Below are 21,816 nucleotides of genomic sequence, written 5' to 3'. Positions count from 1 at the left end.
GTTTCCCCATGCGTGACAGAACACTGAGCCAATCACGGCGCAACTTGAGAACACTACCAACCCCTTAGCTACGTATTTTCCTCTGGCTGCCCCACCACCACAGAAACCACTGAGCTAGGCTGAATCCCCTGAATTTTGGAACTGCCCTACTCAAGAAAGCAAAAAAGAGACCAACTTTGTATGCCGGTTTATTAACTCAATTATATTTTAGTTTTTTACGTTGTTTGTGAACTGATATGTGACACGTATTAATGCCAAAATAACATGCAAAACAGGCAACAACAAAAAAGCAAAACAGGTGGAGCTCAAAACCGCCCTGAATGAGGGGTTGCCCCTGCTTGTATTTAATGGCTAGGTATCTGGGGTGTAAAGTAAACAAAATAAACCTACATAGGTGATTTTATGTATCCTTTTTATCCCATTGCAGGTCAAAACCCTGTTTTGACACTTAAAAATACTTCAACAAGCAACATTGTGCAGGTTTACTGAATAGGCAAATTCTCTCAACCCTGTGCCTGTCACCAATCACTAGATGTGCACAAATAGGTCTAAAGATATCAGGAGTGGCCAGCCCAATGAGCCCAGTGCATTTTCATGTTTTTTCCATTTCATCTGAATGACATGCAGATGTTCAGGTTGTAAGTAAGGTAGTAAAGCTTATTTATCTGGGTAATGGATGGCTGATTGGAGAGGAGATGGAGACTGCTAGTAATCCCAGGTGAGCCTCCCAGCTGCTGTGTCCTTGAATGAATCACTAATTTGCTTCAGTAAATACTCAGCTGGCTACATAAATGCAAACTTAATGAGGCCGTGTCATTCATTTGCATGTTAGGGGATTGGTTGGTTCCATACTCTTTACTAGCTAGCTAATCCACCTTGTGTAATTATGCTCCTTACTAATGTAATCCATAGCATGCTAGCATTGTTAGCCATAAGCTTATGTTTTGTCAATCCCGGTCATTATGCTTTCAGGAAGATAATCAGCCAAATATGGCCTCCTCTATGATGTCTAGAGAGGAGGTACACAGCACAGCCATGTCATGGCGTGTTCTGTCTAAACAGGCCCGTTGGGGCCAGAGAAGGTTCTAGAAGCCTCTGTCTCTCTGGTATGACCAGTCATGTGGCATCACTTCCCATTATTATCAGGATGAGAGGAGCCCCCTCCACACTCTACAAACAACCCTAAAATAGGCAACTCCATATCTGACCAGTTAGAGTCCTATGATATTATCCCATATTGACCTACAGTATCTATCATATAATACATATACTGTCTGCAAGGAACGTGATCATGTTGTTTTCAAGGGTGGGTTTTTAGATGTAGGATATTTGTTCTGTATGTAGGGCAGTGCAATGAAGTGTTGAGTAGTGTCTGGCTGTTCCCAGAATGGGACCCTCTGTGTGAAACCTAAGGTCAGTTGGTGGCGCTCTCTCTCTCATGCTCTGACCGTCGACGTGACTCATCTCCAGGGTCCCAGCTCTCTGTGTGTGTGCTGTGAGTGGAATGCAGGGAGTGGGGGAAAGCCGGGGGGTTTTCTAGGCAGGGGGAGGGGGTTAATAGCATCAAGTCTTAAAATCTCAGGAAAATGAGTGTGTGTGTGTGTGTGTGTGTGTGTGTGTGTGTGTGTGTGTGTGTGTGTGTGTGTGTGTGTGTGTGTGTGTGTGTGTGTGTGTGTGTGTGTGTGTGTGTGTGTGTGTGTGTGTGTGTGTGTGTGTGTGTGTGTGTGTGTGTGTGTGTGTGTGTGTGTGTGTGTGCGCGCGCGCGAGAAGAGGAACAAGAAGAGTAATAACATACTGTTGTGTAGTAGCGTGGATGAGCGGTTAAAGAACAGGTTTAGAGACCAGTTCAGGCTGCTGTGGAGTGGAATAGCAGGGGGCCAGACAGAGTCTCTCTATAGCTCTGCATGGTGCATAGCATACCCAGAGAAGAGCTGCACTGGGGAGCAGGCCACATGCCTCTGGTTGTTTTTAGCAGTGAAGCCAAGCCCCTCTTCCAGAGGCCAGCTCATCTGACCACTCTCTCTGGGCTCACCATCTCAGTGAGCCCATTCTGCAGGTCTGGAACCCCAATGGAGAATTTAACCCACTTGGCTTGACTGACTGGAGCTTTAGTGGCCCTGTTAATTTCTCCCATGTTCCCTCTGTCCCACAGACACGCGATTAGCTTGCCTGTGATTGATTGTTCCCTGACAGTGCTCCTCTGTAGATTTAGTCTGGTTGTGCACTGTGACTTATTTTAAAAGGCATTATCCAGGAGTTGATGAGGCTAAATGTGCCTGGCATTTTCAGAAACATTCATGTGGGAAGAGATCAGTAAGGGGGGGGGGCGATCAGTAGGGGAGGGAGAAGAGATCAGTAAGGGGGAGGCGGGAAGAGAAGAGATCAGCAAGGGGGGGCGAAGAGATCAGTAAGGGGGGGGCGATCAGTAGGGGAGGGAGAAGAGATCAGTAAGGGGGAGGCGGGAAGAGAAGAGATCAGCAAGGGGGGGAGAAGAGATCAGCAAGGGGGGAGAAGAGATTAGTAAGGGGGGGCAAGATAAGAGATCAGTAGGGGGGGCAAGATAAGAGATCAGTAAGGGGGAGGCAAGAGAAGAGATCAGTAAGGGGGGGGGGGGGGGGCAGGAGAAGAGGGGGAGAAGAGATTAGTAAGGGGGGGCAAGATAAGAGATCAGTAGGGGGGGCAAGATAAGCGATCAGTAAGGGGGAGGCAAGAGAAGAGATCAGTAAGGGGGGGAGAAGAGATCAGTAAGGGGGGGATCAGTAAGGGGGCAAGAGAAGAGATCAGTAAGGGGGGGAGAAGAGAAGAGCTCGGTAAGGGGGAGAGAAGAGATCAGCAAGGGGGAGGGGAAGAGATCAGTAAGGGGGAGAGGAAGAGATCAGTAAGGGGGAGGGGAAGAGATCAGTAAGGGGGGGGGGGCAAGATAAGAGATCAGTAAGGGGGGGGGCAAGAGAAGAGATCAGTAAGGGGGGGAGAAGAGATCAGTAAGGGGAGGGAAGAGAAGAGCTCAGTAAGGGGGGGGAAGAGAAGAGATCAGTAAGGGGAGAGAAGAGATCAGTAAGGGGGGTAAGGGGGAGGGGAAGAGATCAGTAAGGGGGGGAGAAGAGATCAGTAAGGGGGACAAGAGAAGAGATCAGTAAGGGGGAGGGGAAGAGATCAGTAAGGGGGTGGGGAAGAGATCAGTAAGGGGGAGGGGAAGAGATCAGTAAGGGCCCTCTAAGAAATAGGCTGTATTTTTCTGAGAACTTGTAAGTATTTGGAGTGTGATACAGATGGGTTTACATAAGCATTGCTCTCTCTCCCCCTCTCTCCATCCCCCTCCTCTCTCTGGCACTCACTTGCTCTATCACTCTTCCTCCCTCCCTCCACTCTTTTGCTGTATCGCTCCCTCTCTCTCCCCCTGTAGATATCCCTCACTCCCTTCGCTCTCTATCTATCTCTCTCCCTTGATCTCTGTCCCTCCCATGGCTCTCTCTCTCCCTCTATCTTCCTTCTCTCCCTCTCTTCATGCTAGGTTGACGATATTCTCCCTAGGTATTTCCGGGAAGTGAATGAACAGAGTGTAGCTAGTTGTGTGTGTGTGTATTTGTATCTCCCCATCTCTGCCTGCACCTCCCAGAGATGCCCTGGCTTGCAGGAGAATGCAGAGAAGGGCTGTTTCTGAAGGGGGAGGTGTAGCAAGGAGTACTGGGTGTAGAGGTCAAAGGGCACCAGGATGAGTAATGCAGACATCCCGATTCTCGAGCTGCAACACACATACATGTACAGAGTTTGTGTCAACGGACATGGATATGAATACATCATTATTGGACGTAGCTACCCTGTGTCTGCCCCGCCTCCTGTTTGTTGTGATGCTGAGTTTGCCGACTGTCAGCTGTACGGAAACACGTGGACAAATCCCTTTTCCACTCCGTGTGTTGTGGAAAGGTTAACACTAATTGTTTCAAGCTAACGTTAGCGAACATAAGATGGACATTCAGTGGGCTCTAAAGTGCCAGCAGTTCATTTGCTAGTGAAAGAAATGCAAATACGAAAAATAACTGGTCGCATTTGTGCGCGTGTAATATACATTTAATTCTGTTAGTTGTATTTTCCACGTAACATTACGAGGGTCACGCAACCTGATACACTGTAACTATGATCCACGTCACCAAAAGTATAATCAGAAATGACAAGTATTCCTCTACTATAGAGACTTGGGGGCATGTGCTAAGAAAAATGTTAGAGATAATTATCTCCATTCTACACTGTACATGAAGTGAAATAAACATACAGACAATCTGTGCTAATTCCACAAAACATATATTTATTTGATATGTTCAGTTCTTATCAGTATGAATCTTTTAGGTTTTGTAGATAACTTTTCAGAGGACTGAACCAGGTGTGATCCATAATGTTTGTCTAAGCACATGAATCTCCAATTTGCCACGCGCGTGACAGGGTTGGCAATGACGGTTTTCCGCTGAAAGATCTTTACAGAGCATAGAGGCCAATGGTTGGGATAGAGGGTGTGAGTCTGCATGCGTGCCATATTCAGTATTAGTGGAGGCTTTGGATTTTGGTGCAGAACATGCAGCTTGCACTTCTGTCTTGCCCCCCCCCCCCCCCCCCCCCGTACCATAGCCCAGTTTGTAAACAGTCCATAGATCCCATCCTAGCAGTTAGCCCCACATTACCCCACTGTCGAGCCCTCTCTAAGCCCTCAGGCATTTGGCAGAGTACGCGTGGAGATGGCAAAATCGTGGTCCTGCCAAGCCCCCAGTTCCCACAGTGTTCATGTTTACTGTGTTCTGTTTTCCCCTCACCTCCACCCCTCAGAGACCATGGTGGTAAACAGGTATTTACAAAATAATCCCAGGTCTATGTTGTGGGTAATTAGGTGCTTGTCCCTGGTGGGCTAGCCTGTTCCCTGGGCCCCGAGGTGGGCTAGACTGCTCCCTGGGCCCCGAGGTGGGAGAAAGGAGGAGCAGGTGCCAATTACAGTGCAATCAAGCCACACCTCCTGTACTATCTCTCTGTGTGTACCACCTTCACTGCTCTGTGTGTGTGTGTGTGTGTGTGTGTGTGTGTGAACTGCCCTGCCCTATGGGACAGGCCATGGAGGCTTTTCTTCCTTTTTTCTGCATTGCCAACACCAGAAGTTGCACTAATAGGTTTTTGTTGCCTTCCTTAGAATGGCATTTCCTCTGCTGAGTGGTGTGAGTGGGGACACTCACGCCTGCTTATTAGAAGGACTTCTTAGGCCTACATGTTCTTGCTATTGTTGTACACACACACACACACACACACACTGGAATAGCAGCAGCCCACCATGCTTGTCTGTAATCTTATTGTTTTAATGATGCAACCTGTGGTTTAGAGGTTCCAGCAGCAGCCATTTGTTGAGAGGAGCAAGGGCCTCTCTGCTCTTGGCTCTCCCCTTCCCTCAGCCTGATCTTGGCCCTCAGGCCTGGTTCACTGCTCTCTCTCTCTTCCCCAGCCTCATGTCTCCATGACAGGCTGCTTTACGGCAGGCACTCTATCCCCTAGGCTCCCCCCTCTCATCCTGCTTTACAGCACACTGACACTCTCTAGACTCCCACATCACACGAGAGAGAGGAAGGCAGGAAGAACGAGAGAGGACGACTGCGAAAGGGAGAGAGGAAAGAGAGCGCAGTCAATGATGCACAATGGTTGTGACTTGTGCAAATATGCGTGGTTGATGAGGCTAAATGAGGTAGAGGTGTTTCTGTGGGTTGAGTTGTGTTTTCCACAAAGTTGTTTTGGAGTTTAGTGGGTGTGGTGGATGAAACCATGTGTGTGATACAAACATGATCTTTCTGTGTGGTTCTCAAAGGTTTGCACAGCTGTGTGTGTGTCTCATGCGCACGGCTGTGTGTAGACTGTCTGTATGAATTAGCTGCAGCGCTTGTGCTCATGTCAGCTGGCTCTTATTTACATTCCAGCCAGGTGTTCCATTAAAGTGAGCTGATTTGGACTCAACACACAGAAAAAGCACTGTGGACAGTCCCCTGTCTCCAAATGACAACGCTTCAACTTTCCCTTTTACTACATGATAAATGACATCATAAAATGAACTGTTGTTCATATCAAATCAAATCAAATCAAATGTTTTTATATAGCCCTTCGTACATCAGCTGATATCTCAAAGTGCTGTACAGAAACCCAGCCTAAAACCCCAAACAGCAAGCAATGCAGGTGTAGAAGCACGGTGGCTAGGAAAAACTCCCTAGAAAGGCCAAAACCTAGGAAGAAACCTAGAGAGGAACCAGGCTATGTGGGGTGGCCAGTCCTCTTCTGGCTGTGCCGGGTGGAGATTATAACAAAACATGGTCAAGATGTTCAAATGTTCATAAATGACCAGCATGGTCGAATTATAATAAGGCAGAATAGTTGAAACTGGAGCAGCAGCACAGTCAGGTGGACTGGGGACAGCAAGGAGTCATCATGTCAGGTATTCCTGGGGCATGGTCCTATGGCTCAGGTCAGTTGAAACTGGAGCAGCAGCACAGCCAGGTGGACTGGGGACAGCAAGGAGTCATCATGTCAGGTAGTCCTGGGGCATGGTCCTAGGGCTCAGGTCCTCCGAGAGAGAGAAAGAGAGAAGGAGAGAATTAGAGAACGCACACTTAGATTCACACAGGACACCGAATAGGACAGGAGAAGTACTCCAGATATAACAAACTGACCCTAGCCCCCCGACACATAAACTACTGCAGCATAAATACTGGAGGCTGAGACAGGAGGGGTCAGGAGACACTGTGGCCCCATCCGAGGACACCCCCGGACAGGGCCAAACAGGAAGGATATAACCCCACCCACTTTGCCAAAGCACAGCCCCCACAACACTAGAGGGATATCTTCAACCACCAACTTACCATCCTGAGACAAGGCTGAGTATAGCCCACAAAGACCTCCGCCACGGCACAACCCAAGGGGGGGGGGGCGCCAACCCAGACAGGATGACCACATCAGTGACTCAACCCACTCAGGTGACGCACCCCCTCCAGGGACGGCATGAGAGAGCCCCAGTAAAGCCAGTGACTCAGCCCCTGTAATAGGGTTAGAGGCAGAGAATCCCAGTGGAAAGAGGGGAACCGGCCAGGCAGAGACAGCAAGGGCGGTTCGTTGCTCCAGAGCCTTTCCGTTCACCCTCCCACTCCTGGGCCAGACTACACTCAATCATATGACCCACTGAAGAGATGAGTCTTCAGTAGAGACTTAAAGGTTGAGACCGAGTTTGCGTCTCTGACATGGGTAGGCAGACCGTTCCATAAAAATGGAGCTCTATAGGAGAAAGCCCTGCCTCCAGCTGTTTGCTTAAAAATTCTAGGGACAATTAGGAGGCCTGCGTCTTGTGACCGTAGCGTACGTGTAGGTATGTACGGCAGGACCAAATCAGAGAGATAGGTAGGAGCAAGCCCATGTAATGCTTTGTAGGTTAGCAGTAAAACCTTGAAATCAGCCCTTGCTTTGACAGGAAGCCAGTGTAGAGAGGCTAGCACTGGAGTAATATGATCAAATTTTTTGGTTCTAGTCAGGATTCTAGCAGCCGTATTTAGCACTAACTGAAGTTTATTTAGTGCTTTATCCGGGTAGCCGGAAAGTAGAGCATTGCAGTAGTCTAACCTGGAAGTGACAAAAGCATGGATTAATTTTTCTGCATCATTTTTGGACAGAAAGTTTCTGATTTTTGCAATGTTACGTAGATGGAAAAAAGCTGTCCTTGAAATGGTCTTGATATGTTCTTCAAAAGAGAGATCAGGGTCCAGAGTAACGCCGAGGTCCTTCACAGTTTTATTTGAGACGACTGTACAACCATTAAGATTAATTGTCAGATTCAACAGAAGATCTCTTTGTTTCTTGGGACCTAGAACAAGCATCTCTGTTTTGTCCGAGTTTAAAAGTAGAAAGTTTGCAGCCATCCACTTCCTTATGTCTGAAACACATTCTTCTAGCAAGGGCAATTTTGGGGCTTCACCATGTTTAATTGAAATGTACAGCTGTGTGTCATCCGCATAGCAGTGAAAGTTAACATTATGTTTTCGAATGACATCCCCAAGAGGTAAAATATATAGTGAAAACAATAGTGGTCCTAAAACGGAACCTTGAGGAACACCGAAATTTACAGTTGATTTGTCAGAGGACAAACCATTCACAGAGACAAACTGATATCTTTCCGACAGATAAGATCTAAACCAGGCCAGAACTTGTCCGTGTAGACCAATTTGGGTTTCCAATCTCTCCAAAAGAATGTGGTGATCGATGGTATCAAAAGCAGCACTAAGGTCTAGGAGCACGAGGACAGATGCAGAGCCTCGGTCCGATGCCATTAAAATGTCATTTACCACCTTCACAAGTGCCGTCTCAGTGCTATGATGGGGTCTAAAACCAGACTGAAGCATTTCGTATACATTGTTTGTCTTCAGGAAGGCAGTGAGTTGTTGCGCAACAGCCTTTTCTAAAATTTTTGAGAGGAATGGATCATATATTTATTTAAAGGACGATCAGGCTGGGAAAGCAAGAGATTTGCTTCGGGAGGAAAATCGGGCTGAGTTGTCTGGATTTTCTCACTTCTCCATGAAGTCCTATGGACTGGGTCTCGTCCACTGACCACTGGTCTCCAGTGAGAGGGCTGTGTGGTCAGCAATATATCATAGAATTGTTACAATACCGTAGCCCAGGGTCCAGATAACCTGGCATTATCAGCGTGGTCCCAGTCAGTCTGAACTGAAGCCTTGTTTAATCTGGTTGTTTACCCCCCTCTCCTCTCCTTCCTCGCTAACTGGCTGTGTGTTTGTGTCCACAGGCCTCGCTCGGTGGGGGGCCATGGCAGGATGTACTGGGGCCCCAGCTGCTCCCAGAACCGGCCCCAGGAGCCCCGCGGCCGCCACCGCCTCTCTACCGTCATCCAGCCTCTGCGCCAGAGCGCCGGGGAGGTGGTGGACCTCACAGTGGATGAGGATGGTGAGCATGAGGACGTGCCGACCCGCAATACCACTCTGAGATGAACTATATGATGCAACAGTCACATAGAGGTCATAGACTTAGACTCAGGCCTCTGTTTTTCCACTGTCTTTTCTTTCAAAGCTAGGCTCATTCGTCCTTCAACACAAAGGCGAGTTTACAGTAGTCCTCTGAGGCATTTGTCCTCTTAAGAAGAACAGTCATTTTTATATGAACAACATACAAAGGGTTGCAAATACTCTCTCTCTCTCTGTGTGTCTGTGTCTCACTCTCTCTCTCTGTGTGTCTGTGTCTCACTCTCTCTCTCTGTGTGTCTGTGTCTCACTCTCTCTCTCTGTGTGTCTGTCTCACTCTTTCTCTCTGTGTGTCTGTGTCTCACTCTCTCTCTCTGTGTGTCTGTGTCTCACTCTCTCTCTGTGTGTCTGTGTCTCACTCTCTCTCACACACACATACAGAGAAGCAAGTTTACTCTTGAGGCAGAAAAAAAATAGATCTGGTGATTATGTGTGTAAAAATCATTTACATTGGGGAACAGCTTTTTCCTAGATGCTGCATACGATAGCCGGACTGTCGCACAGCATATGAATGTGGATTTTGATGAGTCTAATGCTTTCTTACATGATCCAGCTCAACACTGTAGGGAGTTGGGAAATATTACATGTCAAATGAAATACTGTCATTCACACTCTATTGTTTAATAGGATTAGCTAGCTTCTTCCACACATCTCTCCAAACCTGGGAGTGAGTGGCTGTCGCTAACTTGAATAAGAATTGTCCTGTCATCACAATTCAATTTGAAATGTTCCCGTAAGCGAGCACTGTTTTAATAATGATTCATCTGTATCTTTTCATCAAATGGAGGGATATTAATAGCGACTGTGCCCCTGAGAGCGTCTGCTCTTTCATTGGTTGGCTTTTACATATCAACCCATTGCACTTCTGATGCATGTCGTTTCATACTGTCAATTCTATCATAAAATGTCACAGTGATGCCAGCCACTGGAGCAGTAGCCAGAAGCATGCTCTTCATTGTTAATGTGGATGCATTAGGCACAAGGAATGAAATGCACCTGGTGGTGTTAAAGCTTTTGTGGGTAAAGAGTTTCACTCTGGATTTAGGGGATATACAGCCGACTCCTGATGAGTATAGCCTACATTGAATTACAAAGTCCATTGAAGAGCTGTGTATTTAATCATCTCCAATTTATATACGTACATTATTCTCACCAGATGTATAGGCCCTACTCCAGTTCAGTTCATACATTCATGACAGCCCCAAGCCATTGCATATACACCTTTTTAAAAATGGGTTCTTTGTTTCAGTTTCCCTGTCTAGTTGTTCATTTGTTTTTATTTATTTAAATGAAAAACACATTATATTCTATTTATTATAATTTGAATATATCAGGTGTGGACTGACTGTTTTTGTAATGGCTTTACCATTCCAACATCCTGCATATCTCTGGCTAATGGCTATGTTTTCCCAGACCAGTTTGCCCTCTAACCTGAGGCATTAGCAAACCAGACCAAAGCATTAGTGTGACTTAAAAGTCCAATTTGGTGCATTCTCTTTATGGTCTCGCACCGTGTGACTGATAACAGAATAACAGAGCAGTGTGAGATATGAGCCTATTTGCATTTCTTTGGAGGAGAAATTAATTTGTGAGTATGAAAAGCAGATGGAGCTCACACTGTGGAATGCTAATGAGGTATCTTCTTCTCCCTGGCTGCCAAGGCACTGCAGCCAGTCTACACACCAGGGTTTCCGTTAGGCGGTAATAGCCAGCTTTTGGGCGATTAAAAAAAATAAATAAATAGAAAAGCAGATAAAATTGCAGTGTGTATAGTAGGCTTACAGAGTGTACAAAACATTAGGAACACCTTAATATTCAGTTGAACCCCATTTTACCCCCAGAACAGCCTCAATTCGTCGGGGCATGGACTCTAGAAGGTGTCGAAAGCGTTCCACAGTGATGCTGGCCCATGTTTACTCCAATGCTTCCCACAGTTGTCAAATTGGCCCTGATGTCTTTTGGGTGGTGGACCATTCTTGATGCACACGGGAAACTGCTGATCGTGAAAAATCCATCATCAGCGTTGCGGTTCTTGACACAAACCGGTGCTCCTGCTACTATACCCCGTTCAAAGGCACTTAAATATTTTGTCTTGCCCATTCACCCTCTGAATGGCACACATGTCTTAGGTTAAAGAAGGATTTTTAAGCCTTGTCTCCTCCCCTTTATCTACACTGATTTGAAGTGGATTTGACAAGTGACATCATAGTTTTCACCTGGATTCACCTTGTTCACGCTGTGTATATTCGTTGTGTAGGAATATCTTATTTATCACATGCCTACAGCATACAGATACAGAGCCTTTGAGTGTAAAATCTGTCAGAGCGTGAGAGCTGCTGCTATAGCATCTCTAACAGTAAATGCTTAGGCAACAGAAGGCAGACTTCATCAGCGCGTCACACACCTCTTTGCAATTAGCTGGAGGCAGTATGCACTTTGAAAACATACTTAATTGTTTGAAACCTGAACATTTTAATACATATGAGGCATCTCTTACCTTGCTTCAAAGTAGCCGAGCCAAAATCAGACCATATCCGTGGTGGCAATTCATTTATATCAACTTTCTTTCATTGTCCAGTATTCCAAGGCACAATCCTAGTCATATTAGCAAGTTGTTGCATATTACATCTCCCCTTTTTCTAAATTTCTGCAATCACGTGTGCAGGGCCCTTTTGACAAGTGTTTTCCCGCTAATTGGGTTATTGAACGAACATTCCCGTGTAGCTTTCTGCATTGTGCGCATATAATAGTTGATCAACATTTTAAGCTGAACGTTCTGGTCTGTTGCATCAGACTCATTGCTTTTTAAGGTTTGTTTTATGTAGCCTAGACATTACTGGTTGTAATGAATTTGGAATCTATCGTCCCACAACTACCCCAGAGTGTTTGGAACAGGCAATTTCTTTCTCGACAAGCTGACCAATAGAATAGGTCAACTGTTCTACTGTGGAGGATAGTAGATTGACAGGCTAGTGATTTTGCTGTTCGTTGGCTGAGGAAAAGTAGATGTGGACAGTTATTCTAACTTCTTTAAAGTGCACATCAGAATTTGGTAAGGAGGACGGCACATCATTGCTTCCTTGACTTGCGTGTTCTGTTAGTGATTTCTGTCGTTCTGAGCACTGAGGGTGGACACTCTAATAGGTTATGCACCCAATGCATATGGGTCTGGTAAATTTCTCACATGTCCGGTAAATTAAAATGCTGCCGGTCAAATGTCCGCCGCCACATTTTCCTAATGGAAACCCTGCCGCACGCACGCACGCACGCACGCACGCACGCACGCACGCACGCACGCACGCACGCACGCACGCACGCACGCACGCACGCACGCACGCACGCACGCACACACACACACACACACACACACACACACACACACACACACACACACACACACACACACACACACACACACACACACACACACACACACACACACACACACACACACACACACACACACACAGAGATGGATGTGTGCTACGTAATGAATTCCCACCTATTAAATCTGTTTACCTGTCTCTTTTCCCTATCTCAGATCTCTCTGTTGTGCCATCCACCTCTGACAGCATTCACCCTCAGACTGTCAGCTCCTCCTCTTCATCCTCCTCTCATCATACCTCTACCTCAGAGCCCCACGATGCCCTAGGCCCCTCCACCAGCTGCCCTGGTCAAGGCCCAGCCCCAGACAGCACGCTGGCACAGGGGCCAAGGGGTGCTGCAGGCACGGAGGGTAAGTCAGACCATAGACTCTCCAGAAAGCCATGATGTCAACCTTGTGTGCCTTTATAAGTTTATTCATCTTCCCTGTGGGTCATCTATGGGAATCTCATCTATGAATAATGAGGGAAGCTTAAAGGTGTTTTCCATCTCTATCAGATGAGAGCAGAAGAGGATCGTCTGGCGTGGCAGGAGAGAGTGGGGGCGCGGCCATGCCCAGGTTACCCTCCTGCTGCCCGCAGCACTCCCCCTGCGGAGGGCCCTCCCCTGGTCACATGACCCTGGGCCATTCCAGCTGCCTGCAGGCCCAGCCCCCCCAGCAGCCGGGCTCCCAGCAGCACAGCCACGCCCACCACTTCCACCACCACCATCACCATGTGCCTCAGCACCCACCTCCAACCACTCTGCCCTTTCCTGAGCCCAGCTGCCCCCTAGAGAGGCCCACTGCCCTGCCTGCACCATGCAGAGGGGGAGGGGTCAGCAGCAGCAGCTCCACCCAATACCACGACCAGGTAGGCCTGAGCATCAACACATTGGAGGTTTGGCTGTTACTTCTGCTTCCTTTTTTTGATTTCCCCAACTTTAATATATCGACCAGAGAATTTATGCATTTCTTATAGCAGTAACATTTTATAAATATATTCCATATTAAAATGAGATTTTTTTTTAAAGTCATGAAAGTATTTGATCATATTTTCTTTCTTGCCCAAAATCTATAAAAGTAGGCTAAATGAATAGAATCTGAGGAGATAGAAGACTGCCCTTTCCTCCCACAATAGCTGGAGATAAATTAGGAATCATTTATAGTTTTAGTAAACCATGCAAGCCATGTTCTCCCTGGCAGATGTCACCATCGCATTCAAATGTATCTTTGACTAAGTCTTTGTGTGTCTAAACAAACGGCTCCATCAATATCTGCCAATGAATCAGATTCAAGGTGATTAAAGAAGGAAAAAACAGAATAGGAACTGAAACAGACAAATAACTGATATCTTAACAAAAACATTGCAAAGGATCTAGCTGGCAACCTCCCTTGAAGCCAGATTCACCGCTGAATCATTTAAATTCTGCTAATTGTTAGGAGCTGCTGGATTGTATTATTTACCATCAAAGTGGTGCAGTGTGTGGTTAAAGTGTAATGAGTTGGGTTGGGGTTGAGAGGGCTGTGTCTGCAGGTCAGGTTAGGGGCTCCCTCCATAGACCTCCGTCTCTCTGTCTTGATACTCTCTGATTCCTACATAATTCATGCAGGGCTGGGGCAAGTATTCAAAACTGGGCCGTCAGGTCTCTACCATGAAAAGGAGGAAGTAGTTTCATGGGTGAGGCAAAATGCTGTGCCCTTTGATGGGCTTGGCCTACATGTAGGTACCGCCCTCAGCTACAGCTCAGAGAAAGGAGACATACTGCCTGCATAAGGTGAATAAGTCATGTTTTATGCATCAGTCTAAATATGATTATTTATTTGAATAATTCAACGAGGGAGGGCTGCTACTATGATTTGAAACTCCATCACCTAGATTGCATTTTCTCAGCCGGTTTACTGCAGTCTAAACTGTGAAGCCCATTGTCTTGTACTTGTATCTTGTGCTTTGTGGTGGCTGGACCATGAAGCCCTGTGGTTTTAGTTTAGTGTTCTACTGGTTAGTTATATATTCTGTCACTACAGAGATCAGAGTCAGACAATAGCACCATAACATCATAGTCTGGTTCTACTCTCTCCATACCTCCCCTCCCTGTATCTCTCACCCCTATACTTTCCTTTTCATTCCCCTCCTCGCCAACCCTCCTGTCTCTGTCTCTCCCCTCCCAAGCAGACTCTACCGGTGGACCTGAGCAACAGTGGCTTGCGGAGCAGCGGGGCCGGTAGTTTCCATGGCACCTCAGCCTTTGACCCGTGCTGTCCAGGCTCCACGTCTCGGCCCGCTGCCTACAACTCCCAGAATGCAACAGGGCCAGGGCCCAGCCAGCCCAGCGCAGTGGTGGACTCCTTCAGCTCAGCCATGGTGGCCCAGCCTCAGCCACAGCCACAGCTATCCACCTGCAGGCACTTCATGCACCCCTCCTGTGAGTAGAGCTACATCTGTACCAAAAGGGAGATGGCCTTTTATTTTGGTGGGTGAAGTTATTTTGGGGTTAGATTTGTGTGGTTTCTATTGTTTAAGTGTTGATTTGATAGGAAAATGAAATGCTGCAGTAGTAACTATAGTGTGTTATTCCCATGCAGAACCTGCATACTACTGTACTAAACATGTGAGCCTTTAGGATATATACAGTAACTATTACCACCAGACCTTGAAAGATTATGCCGACAACAGCACTCTTGAAACCCAGTGCTAATAGTAATTAAGAGAAACACCTGATGTTTAATGTGCTAAGTGCTGCGGGTGTGCTACCAAACAGGCCCTGTTAATTGCTGATTCTCCTCAGAATAGCTCTGTTTGGAATGAGGAGTGTGGCGGTGCTCCCTGGTGGGGCCATATTTAGAGGGATAATTGGAACTGTTGGCGCACCTGTCTAGTGCCTACACTCAGTCACGTCAGACAGTCATTCCTGCTCCGGCCCCCTTCTCTCTGCAGTAGGGAGCGAGACAGACAGACAGACAGAGAGAGAGGCTGGGTCTGTCCGGGGTCTCAGGTGGGAAACCTGCTCAGCACAGGGAGCAGCCAGCCAGGCAGCATGTTTCAGTGAGGAGAGTCATAACTGATGATGATGATGATCAGGTGTCATCATTAGGAAGGGGACTTAAAGGCGATCTGGTAAGGTGTTACTAACTACTTATCAACTTTCTCCCACCATTCTCGCTCTGTCTCTCTGACACCCAGACGCCCCCCTGGCACGCTCCCTGCACCACCAGCCCTCTAACACCTGCCCCCATTCCCATGGTAACCCTCCTCCCCCTCCTCAGCCCACTCCACAGGGTGACTACGTCATCCCCCACCCCGTCCATCCCTTCCACACGCCCCTGCCTTCCCACCCCCCTGGCCACGCCGTGCCCCCGCCCCCCCCTGCCCCTCTGCCTGCCCACCACCTCACAGGCTCCAGTGCCCCCCAACACCTGCCCGCGGAGCACCAGGCCCTGCAGCACCACATGCCCGCACTGGGGACCTCTGTGCAGAGGCTGCACCAGCACGAGATGCTGCAGAGGATGGAGGTTCAGAGACGCAGGATGATGCAACACCCCACGTGAGTGTAGCCTCTGGCCCCGGTCCAACCCGTCTGATGGCAGCAACACAACTGCAAGCACAGACAGTAGCATCCAATTGTCTGATTACAGGGACAATATTATGGTATTTTCCCTCTTGTGTTTCTGATAAACCTCTCTCTCTGTCTCCAGACGAGCACATGAGCGCCCCCCTCCACACCCCCACAGAATGCACCCCAACTACGGCCATGGCCACCACATCCACGTGCCCCAGACCATGTCGTCCCACCCACGCCAACCTGAGCAGAGGACTGCGTGGTCAGTACCAATTAGAGCAGTTGATGGCCAATGCCTTGCGTGTAGGGCCAAGAGTTTTATTTTTACCGACGTATATGTGGCCTGCTGTGCACTAAGGATATAGTCAGTCACTCATCTTCACTGTTGAAATGGCACCTGTGACATCAATGCCTGAGTTGGTGATGACTGTTGTTGGTCTGGTTCTCTTCTCTAGGGAGCTGGGTATCGAGGCTGGAGTGACCGTGGCGCCATATCCTTCAGGACACCTGCACCCTCACCTGCCCCACTACCACCCTCCCCCAAGACTGCACCACTTCCCCATCCCCTTCATGGTGAGTGCACGACTGGCACCCTCACTCTAAGCACACGTGCCTACGTTAGAATACATGAGAAGTATGGCTTAGATGAATGATGCTAGCCCTCTCTTTATAACATCTGTTATTTCAAGGATGGTTTGTTGGGCCACATGAATAATGCGTTGGCAATTATGGCATTTCTCATGCATATTCAACATAACCAGTTGCCTGAAATCAATGGATGCCCCTTTGAAAAGATGTTGAAAGTTAATGCACAATGTCCGAAAATATGAAATTGTGAGACTTCTGCGGTTATCAAAAATGCTGTTTTTGGCAATGCTAGCTGGAATTTATACCCATGTCGAGCAGTGTCAGCAGACTTAATTGATAATGCTATATCGCTATATGTGCTTCATGAACTGTAGCCCACAGAAACAAATGACTGTACTCCACTGAAGTGAACATATTTCCATGGAATTGTTTTGCCTCCTTCCTCACAGCACACTGGCATGTCTGAAGTAACCTACCCGCACATTCGCTACATCTCATCCAGAATGACTGGATTTGGACGAACTTATGAGGTGACACTTGATTAGTAAAGAGCTAGTAACTAGTGCCTGGAGTTTTTCCTGCTCAGGTCAGGTGGTGAAGAAACACTCTGGCCCTGGTAATTAGTTATGAAGGAGCTGAGAGGGTGTTATGGCTGTGGATAATGAGCTGTGTGGAACTGAGTTGGCACAGTCTCATGTTGGGTTGTTTTCCTGCCCTTTTCCTCAGGATCTGCTGCATTTAGAGGAGAGATTGGGGACTGTGAACCGAGGGGCCTCTCAGGGAACCATAGAGAGGTGCACTTACCCACACAAGTACAAAAAGGTGAGAGCACTCCTATAAAAGTGTGTGTGTGTTTCAGAACATATCCTATGTAATGTAGTTTGATGTGATGTATTTTGTGCATGTCTGCACAAGATTTTATTATGGGACAGAGTGCACACTCGGTGGTTATTTTGTGCTCCTTTCAAAATATGAATGTATTGTTATCGTTAAATCAGATGCTGTAGAAACTAGAAAGTGTCCCTTTCAGCCAATGTTTCAGCCTTAGAAAACATTGTAGGGAAAGATTCCATCTAGTTTTCCAAATGTATTTAAATAAGTAACCTAATAACCTGCTGCCCAATACAGAAGGTGTTGGAGACTGAGCGAGACATTGACGAACAGTTAACCCCTGAAGCATGGGCAACTATTGGGAAAAATATGCACGCAACCTCAGACTCGGTGAGAAAAAAATGAACAAATTCAATTTGGAAACATGTCTCTGCTCATTTATAGTTGTTAATGGTAGTAGTGTTGGGGGCAAGGGGATTCGGCAGTAGAAACATTTTTTAGATTTTTGGGAATATTTATTTAAATATATTTTTTTAAATCCATATTACCTTGATCATAGGGATGACATGTTTTGTAGCCAGGACAAAATGACCATTCTCTCTGTCCTCATAGGGATATGTGTTCACCCTCATGATGCTTGTACTGTATACAGTAAGCCCTCTATCAGTCATAAAGGATAGTTTATTCGCAAGTTGGGTCTATACCTGTAATGTTTACAGCCTGTGAACCCTGAATGCATTTATCGTGTTTGACGGTAACCCTCATAAAATGGTCTCAGCCTTCCCTGTTTAATACGTCTTTATAATGTGAATAAGAGTTGTCTTTGTTTGAACTTTGTTTTTGCTGCTGTGTATCTATAATGGTGTTTTCATTAACAGAGAAAGCTGCATGGTAAGCAAGAAGAAGATGAGGGGGCGGACGAAGACACAGAGGAGAAATGCACCATCTGTCTGTCAATACTGGAGGAAGGGGAGGACGTCAGGTACAGTTTTACTGTAGCGTGTGTGTTTTAATGCGGGGCTGTTTTTGTGTGAGAACGACCACTCCTTTCCCACATTTTCTCTTGATATGCCGTGGAGATTTTCTCAACACCCAAATATAGTAATCAGCAGAAAAGCCAATCCTTTGAGTGTCTGAAAATGACTGGTCTCAGAGGGCATTTCTGGAGCTCAACATACAATATGTGCTCATGTGATTAAGTGAGTTTCTGCCCTCTGTTGGTGTAATGTAAGAACTGTAATGTGTGAATGTTAAGTTTCTATCTTTCAACAAACCAAATTAAACTAATTGTGTTCATTGTCATTTAATTCCTTATTCATTCCATTGTCATTTCATTCATTATGAAGATGAAATTCAAAGTCTGTCTAACAATATATTCTCTCTTCCACAGACGCCTACCTTGTATGCATCTCTTCCATCAACTGTGTGTGGACCAATGGCTCCTCACCAATAAGAAGTGCCCCATCTGCAGAGTGGACATCGAGGCGCAGTTGTCTGCTGTTGAGAGTTGATGCTGTTTTTCTAACAACTCTTTGTTGGAATTTTATTTTATTGTTGTTTATTGTTTGAATTTTTCTTCAGTACTGCAGTCAACCAAAGAGGGCATGAATTACCTGCGCAGATCCACTATGAGAAAATAAAAACATCAGGCTAAAGAAGTGTTGAGCCTAGAGTGCCAGCTATCTATCACACAGTACAATACTGCTCGAATTGACATCTCCATTAAGGATTTAAAATGTTATTGTATTTATAAAGCTTTTATGTAGCTTTTGATTGTTTCCTCGTGTCATATTTTTATTTTTTTTTATTTTTTTGCATGGCTCCTCGCAATGCATTTCTTTGCACATATATTGTGGGCTTCTCACGGCCTAACAACTTGCAGGTGAGGATAGCTGCTCTAGTAAAGGAGCATTTCTATATACCTAATGCCTTGCTTTACTGGAGTAGAATGTCAACCTCCATTTAAAAACATTGCAGGACTCATTTTACCAATCATTGTATTGATTAGTTTATGTTTAGACAATGTGGTTTGCTAGTGGAAGACGTTTCTAAGAAGGTCAATCAAGACATTCCTTAATTAGGAAAATATCATGTTAAACTGATCAGCTGCTGTATTTGTGTTCACCCAGTATTTCTAGAGTGGGAATAAACTCAAACTTCACCTCACCTCCCAGAAAATGCACATGCGTGTCTTACACCTCCCCTGCACCACCTTGATTTGACTTAACACCATTCACAAGTCATCTAATGTATTTTAGAGAAAAAGAAAATGAATGTCACATCTGTTCTTGACTGTTCTTTTTCAATGGAATGATTGTTGAGGTCTGCTGAGGATACAGTCTCTGTGTTCTGTTTGGATTTCTCCCTCAGACAGGCCCCAGATGGAAAACTGGGTTCTATAAGGGGATCTCAGGCCCACAGATGCAACCAGTTTCACATGAGCCTGCAACCTGGGGATATCTGTTGTTTGGAACTGGGAATGGCGTTGGTTTATCCTTGCTTTTTTGTTTATCCCCGTTTCTTTTTTCAGAGGGAAATACACAGCGCTCAGCTCAGAATAATAAATAAGTAGCTGATTATTCTTACAACCCAGATCATTGTTCTTACCCACACTCCCTCTCTCTCTCTCTCTGTAGCTGTGCAGCAGCAATCTCTCTTTGCTGCCATTGAAAAGATAACACTAATATTATTCTCGACTTGCTAACTTGCATATACTTGCACAAGAGAGAACAGACAGGAGTGTTGTAAAGAGAGTGCGCTGAGGCCATGTATTTCCACTCTGATTGCTGAGTTTTGGAGAAAAAATAATAATTTTGAATGGAGTGTTGGAATGCAGTACTTATGGCAGGTATCCATGCATTCATAGACTTAATGGCACCAGGATGATATTCCATGGGATTTATATTAGTTTTAAAATAATATTAATAAAGTTAGAACTCTTTCCTGTGTCTGTTTATTTGTGTCTTACCATTCACCTATGCATGTTGGTCCATATTTCACAACTGCACGTTGAGGGATCTACTATCAACAAAAAATATTGGTAACATTTGGTATTCACACCCCTTGACTTTTTCCAAATGTTGTGTTCCAGCTTGAATTTAAAATTGATTACATTTGGATTTTTTTGTCAGTGGCCTAAACTCAATGCCCCATAATGTTAATAAAGTGGAATTCATTTTTTATTTTTACTAATTAAAAATGAAAAGCTGAAATGTCATGAGTCAATAAGTATTCAACCTTTTTGTTATGACAAGCCTCAAGCACATTTTCATTCCTGAACTTAAGTCACTAGTTGCATGGACTCTGTGTGCAATAATAGGGTTTAATGTGATTTTTGAATGACTACCTCATCTCTGTACCCCACACATACAATTATCTGTAAGGTCCCTCATTTAAGCAGTGAATTTCAAACACAAAGAGCAGGGAGGTTTTCCAATGCCTCGCTAAGAAGGGCTCCTATTGGTAGATTAAAAAAATAAGAAAGAGCAGACATTGAATATCCCATTGAGCATGGTGAAGATATTAATTCCACTTTGGATGGTGTATCAATACACCTAGTCACTACAGAGATACAGGCGTCCTACCTAACTTAGTTCCAGGAGAGTAAGGAAATCGCTCATGGATTTCACCATGAGACCTATGGTGACTAAAAAAGTTACAGGGTTTTTACGGCTGTGATAGGAGAAAACTGAGGATGGATCAAGAATGTAGTTACTCCACAATACTAACCTAATTGACCGAGTGAAAAGGAAGACTGTACAGAATAAAAAATATTCCAATACAACACATTAATGAGTACCACTCCACATTTTCAAGCATAGTGGTGGCTGAGTTATGTTATGGGTATGCTTGTAATCGTTAAGGAATGGGGAGATTTTCAGGATAAAAAAAGAATTGGAATGAAGCTAAGCACGGGCAATATCCTACAGGAAAGCCTCGTTCAGTCTGCTTTCCACCAGACACTGGGAGATTAATTCACCTTTCAGCAGGACAATAACCATAAACACAGTTGCTTACAAAGAAGACGGTACATGTTCCTGATTGGCCAAGTCACAGATTTGACTTAATTCTGCTTGAAAATCTATGGCAAGATTTGAAAATGATTTTCTATCATTGATCAACAACCAATTTGACAAAGCTTGAAGAATTTATTTTAAAAATATGGGCAAATATTGTACAACCCATTTGTGCAAAGCTCTTAGAGACGTACCTAGAAGGACTCCATAATTGCTGCCTTAAAGGCTGCCAAAGGTGATTGTAACATGTATTGACAGGGTGTGAATACTAATGTAAATTAGATGTTTATGTATTTAATTGACAAAAAACGAGCAAAAAAAATATAAAAACATGTTTTCTCTAGATGATAGGGTGAGAAAAAAAGTATCTATTTAATCCATTTGGAATTCAGGCTGTAACACAACAAAATGTGGAGTAAGTC

At 45.5% G+C, this 21,816-nt stretch overlaps 1 protein-coding gene across 7 annotated transcripts in view; it reads left to right on the top strand.

Annotated features, from left to right (window-relative positions):
- Window positions 1-20,319, top strand: part of LOC139411470 (E3 ubiquitin-protein ligase Arkadia-like) — a 49,469-nt gene extending 29,150 nt beyond the window's left edge. For 3 of the 7 annotated variants that reach the window (XM_071157883.1, XM_071157885.1, XM_071157884.1), the window contains exons 4-15: window positions 8,807-8,964; window positions 12,580-12,774; window positions 12,921-13,273; window positions 14,573-14,825; window positions 15,584-15,944; window positions 16,096-16,221; window positions 16,415-16,532; window positions 16,997-17,077; window positions 17,274-17,369; window positions 17,676-17,768; window positions 18,257-18,360; window positions 18,769-20,319. In XM_071157883.1, the coding sequence (XP_071013984.1) occupies window positions 8,807-8,964; window positions 12,580-12,774; window positions 12,921-13,273; window positions 14,573-14,825; window positions 15,584-15,944; window positions 16,096-16,221; window positions 16,415-16,532; window positions 16,997-17,077; window positions 17,274-17,369; window positions 17,676-17,768; window positions 18,257-18,360; window positions 18,769-18,889 (2,059 nt within the window). In that variant the 3' untranslated portion in view covers window positions 18,890-20,319. The remainder of the gene's footprint in view (window positions 1-8,806; window positions 8,965-12,579; window positions 12,775-12,920; window positions 13,274-14,572; window positions 14,826-15,583; window positions 15,945-16,095; window positions 16,222-16,414; window positions 16,533-16,996; window positions 17,078-17,273; window positions 17,370-17,675; window positions 17,769-18,256; window positions 18,361-18,768) is intronic. The other 4 variants (XM_071157888.1, XM_071157887.1, XM_071157889.1 and 1 more) reach the window with 4 other exon arrangements.
- Window positions 20,320-21,816: the final 1,497 nt, after the last annotated feature.

The sequence above is a fragment of the Oncorhynchus clarkii genome, chromosome 6 (assembly GCF_045791955.1).
Source record: "Oncorhynchus clarkii lewisi isolate Uvic-CL-2024 chromosome 6, UVic_Ocla_1.0, whole genome shotgun sequence".
Taxonomy (NCBI): domain Eukaryota; kingdom Metazoa; phylum Chordata; class Actinopteri; order Salmoniformes; family Salmonidae; genus Oncorhynchus; species Oncorhynchus clarkii.
The sequence above is the reverse complement of the archived record's forward strand: the minus strand, read 5'-3'. Positions and strand labels throughout refer to the sequence as shown.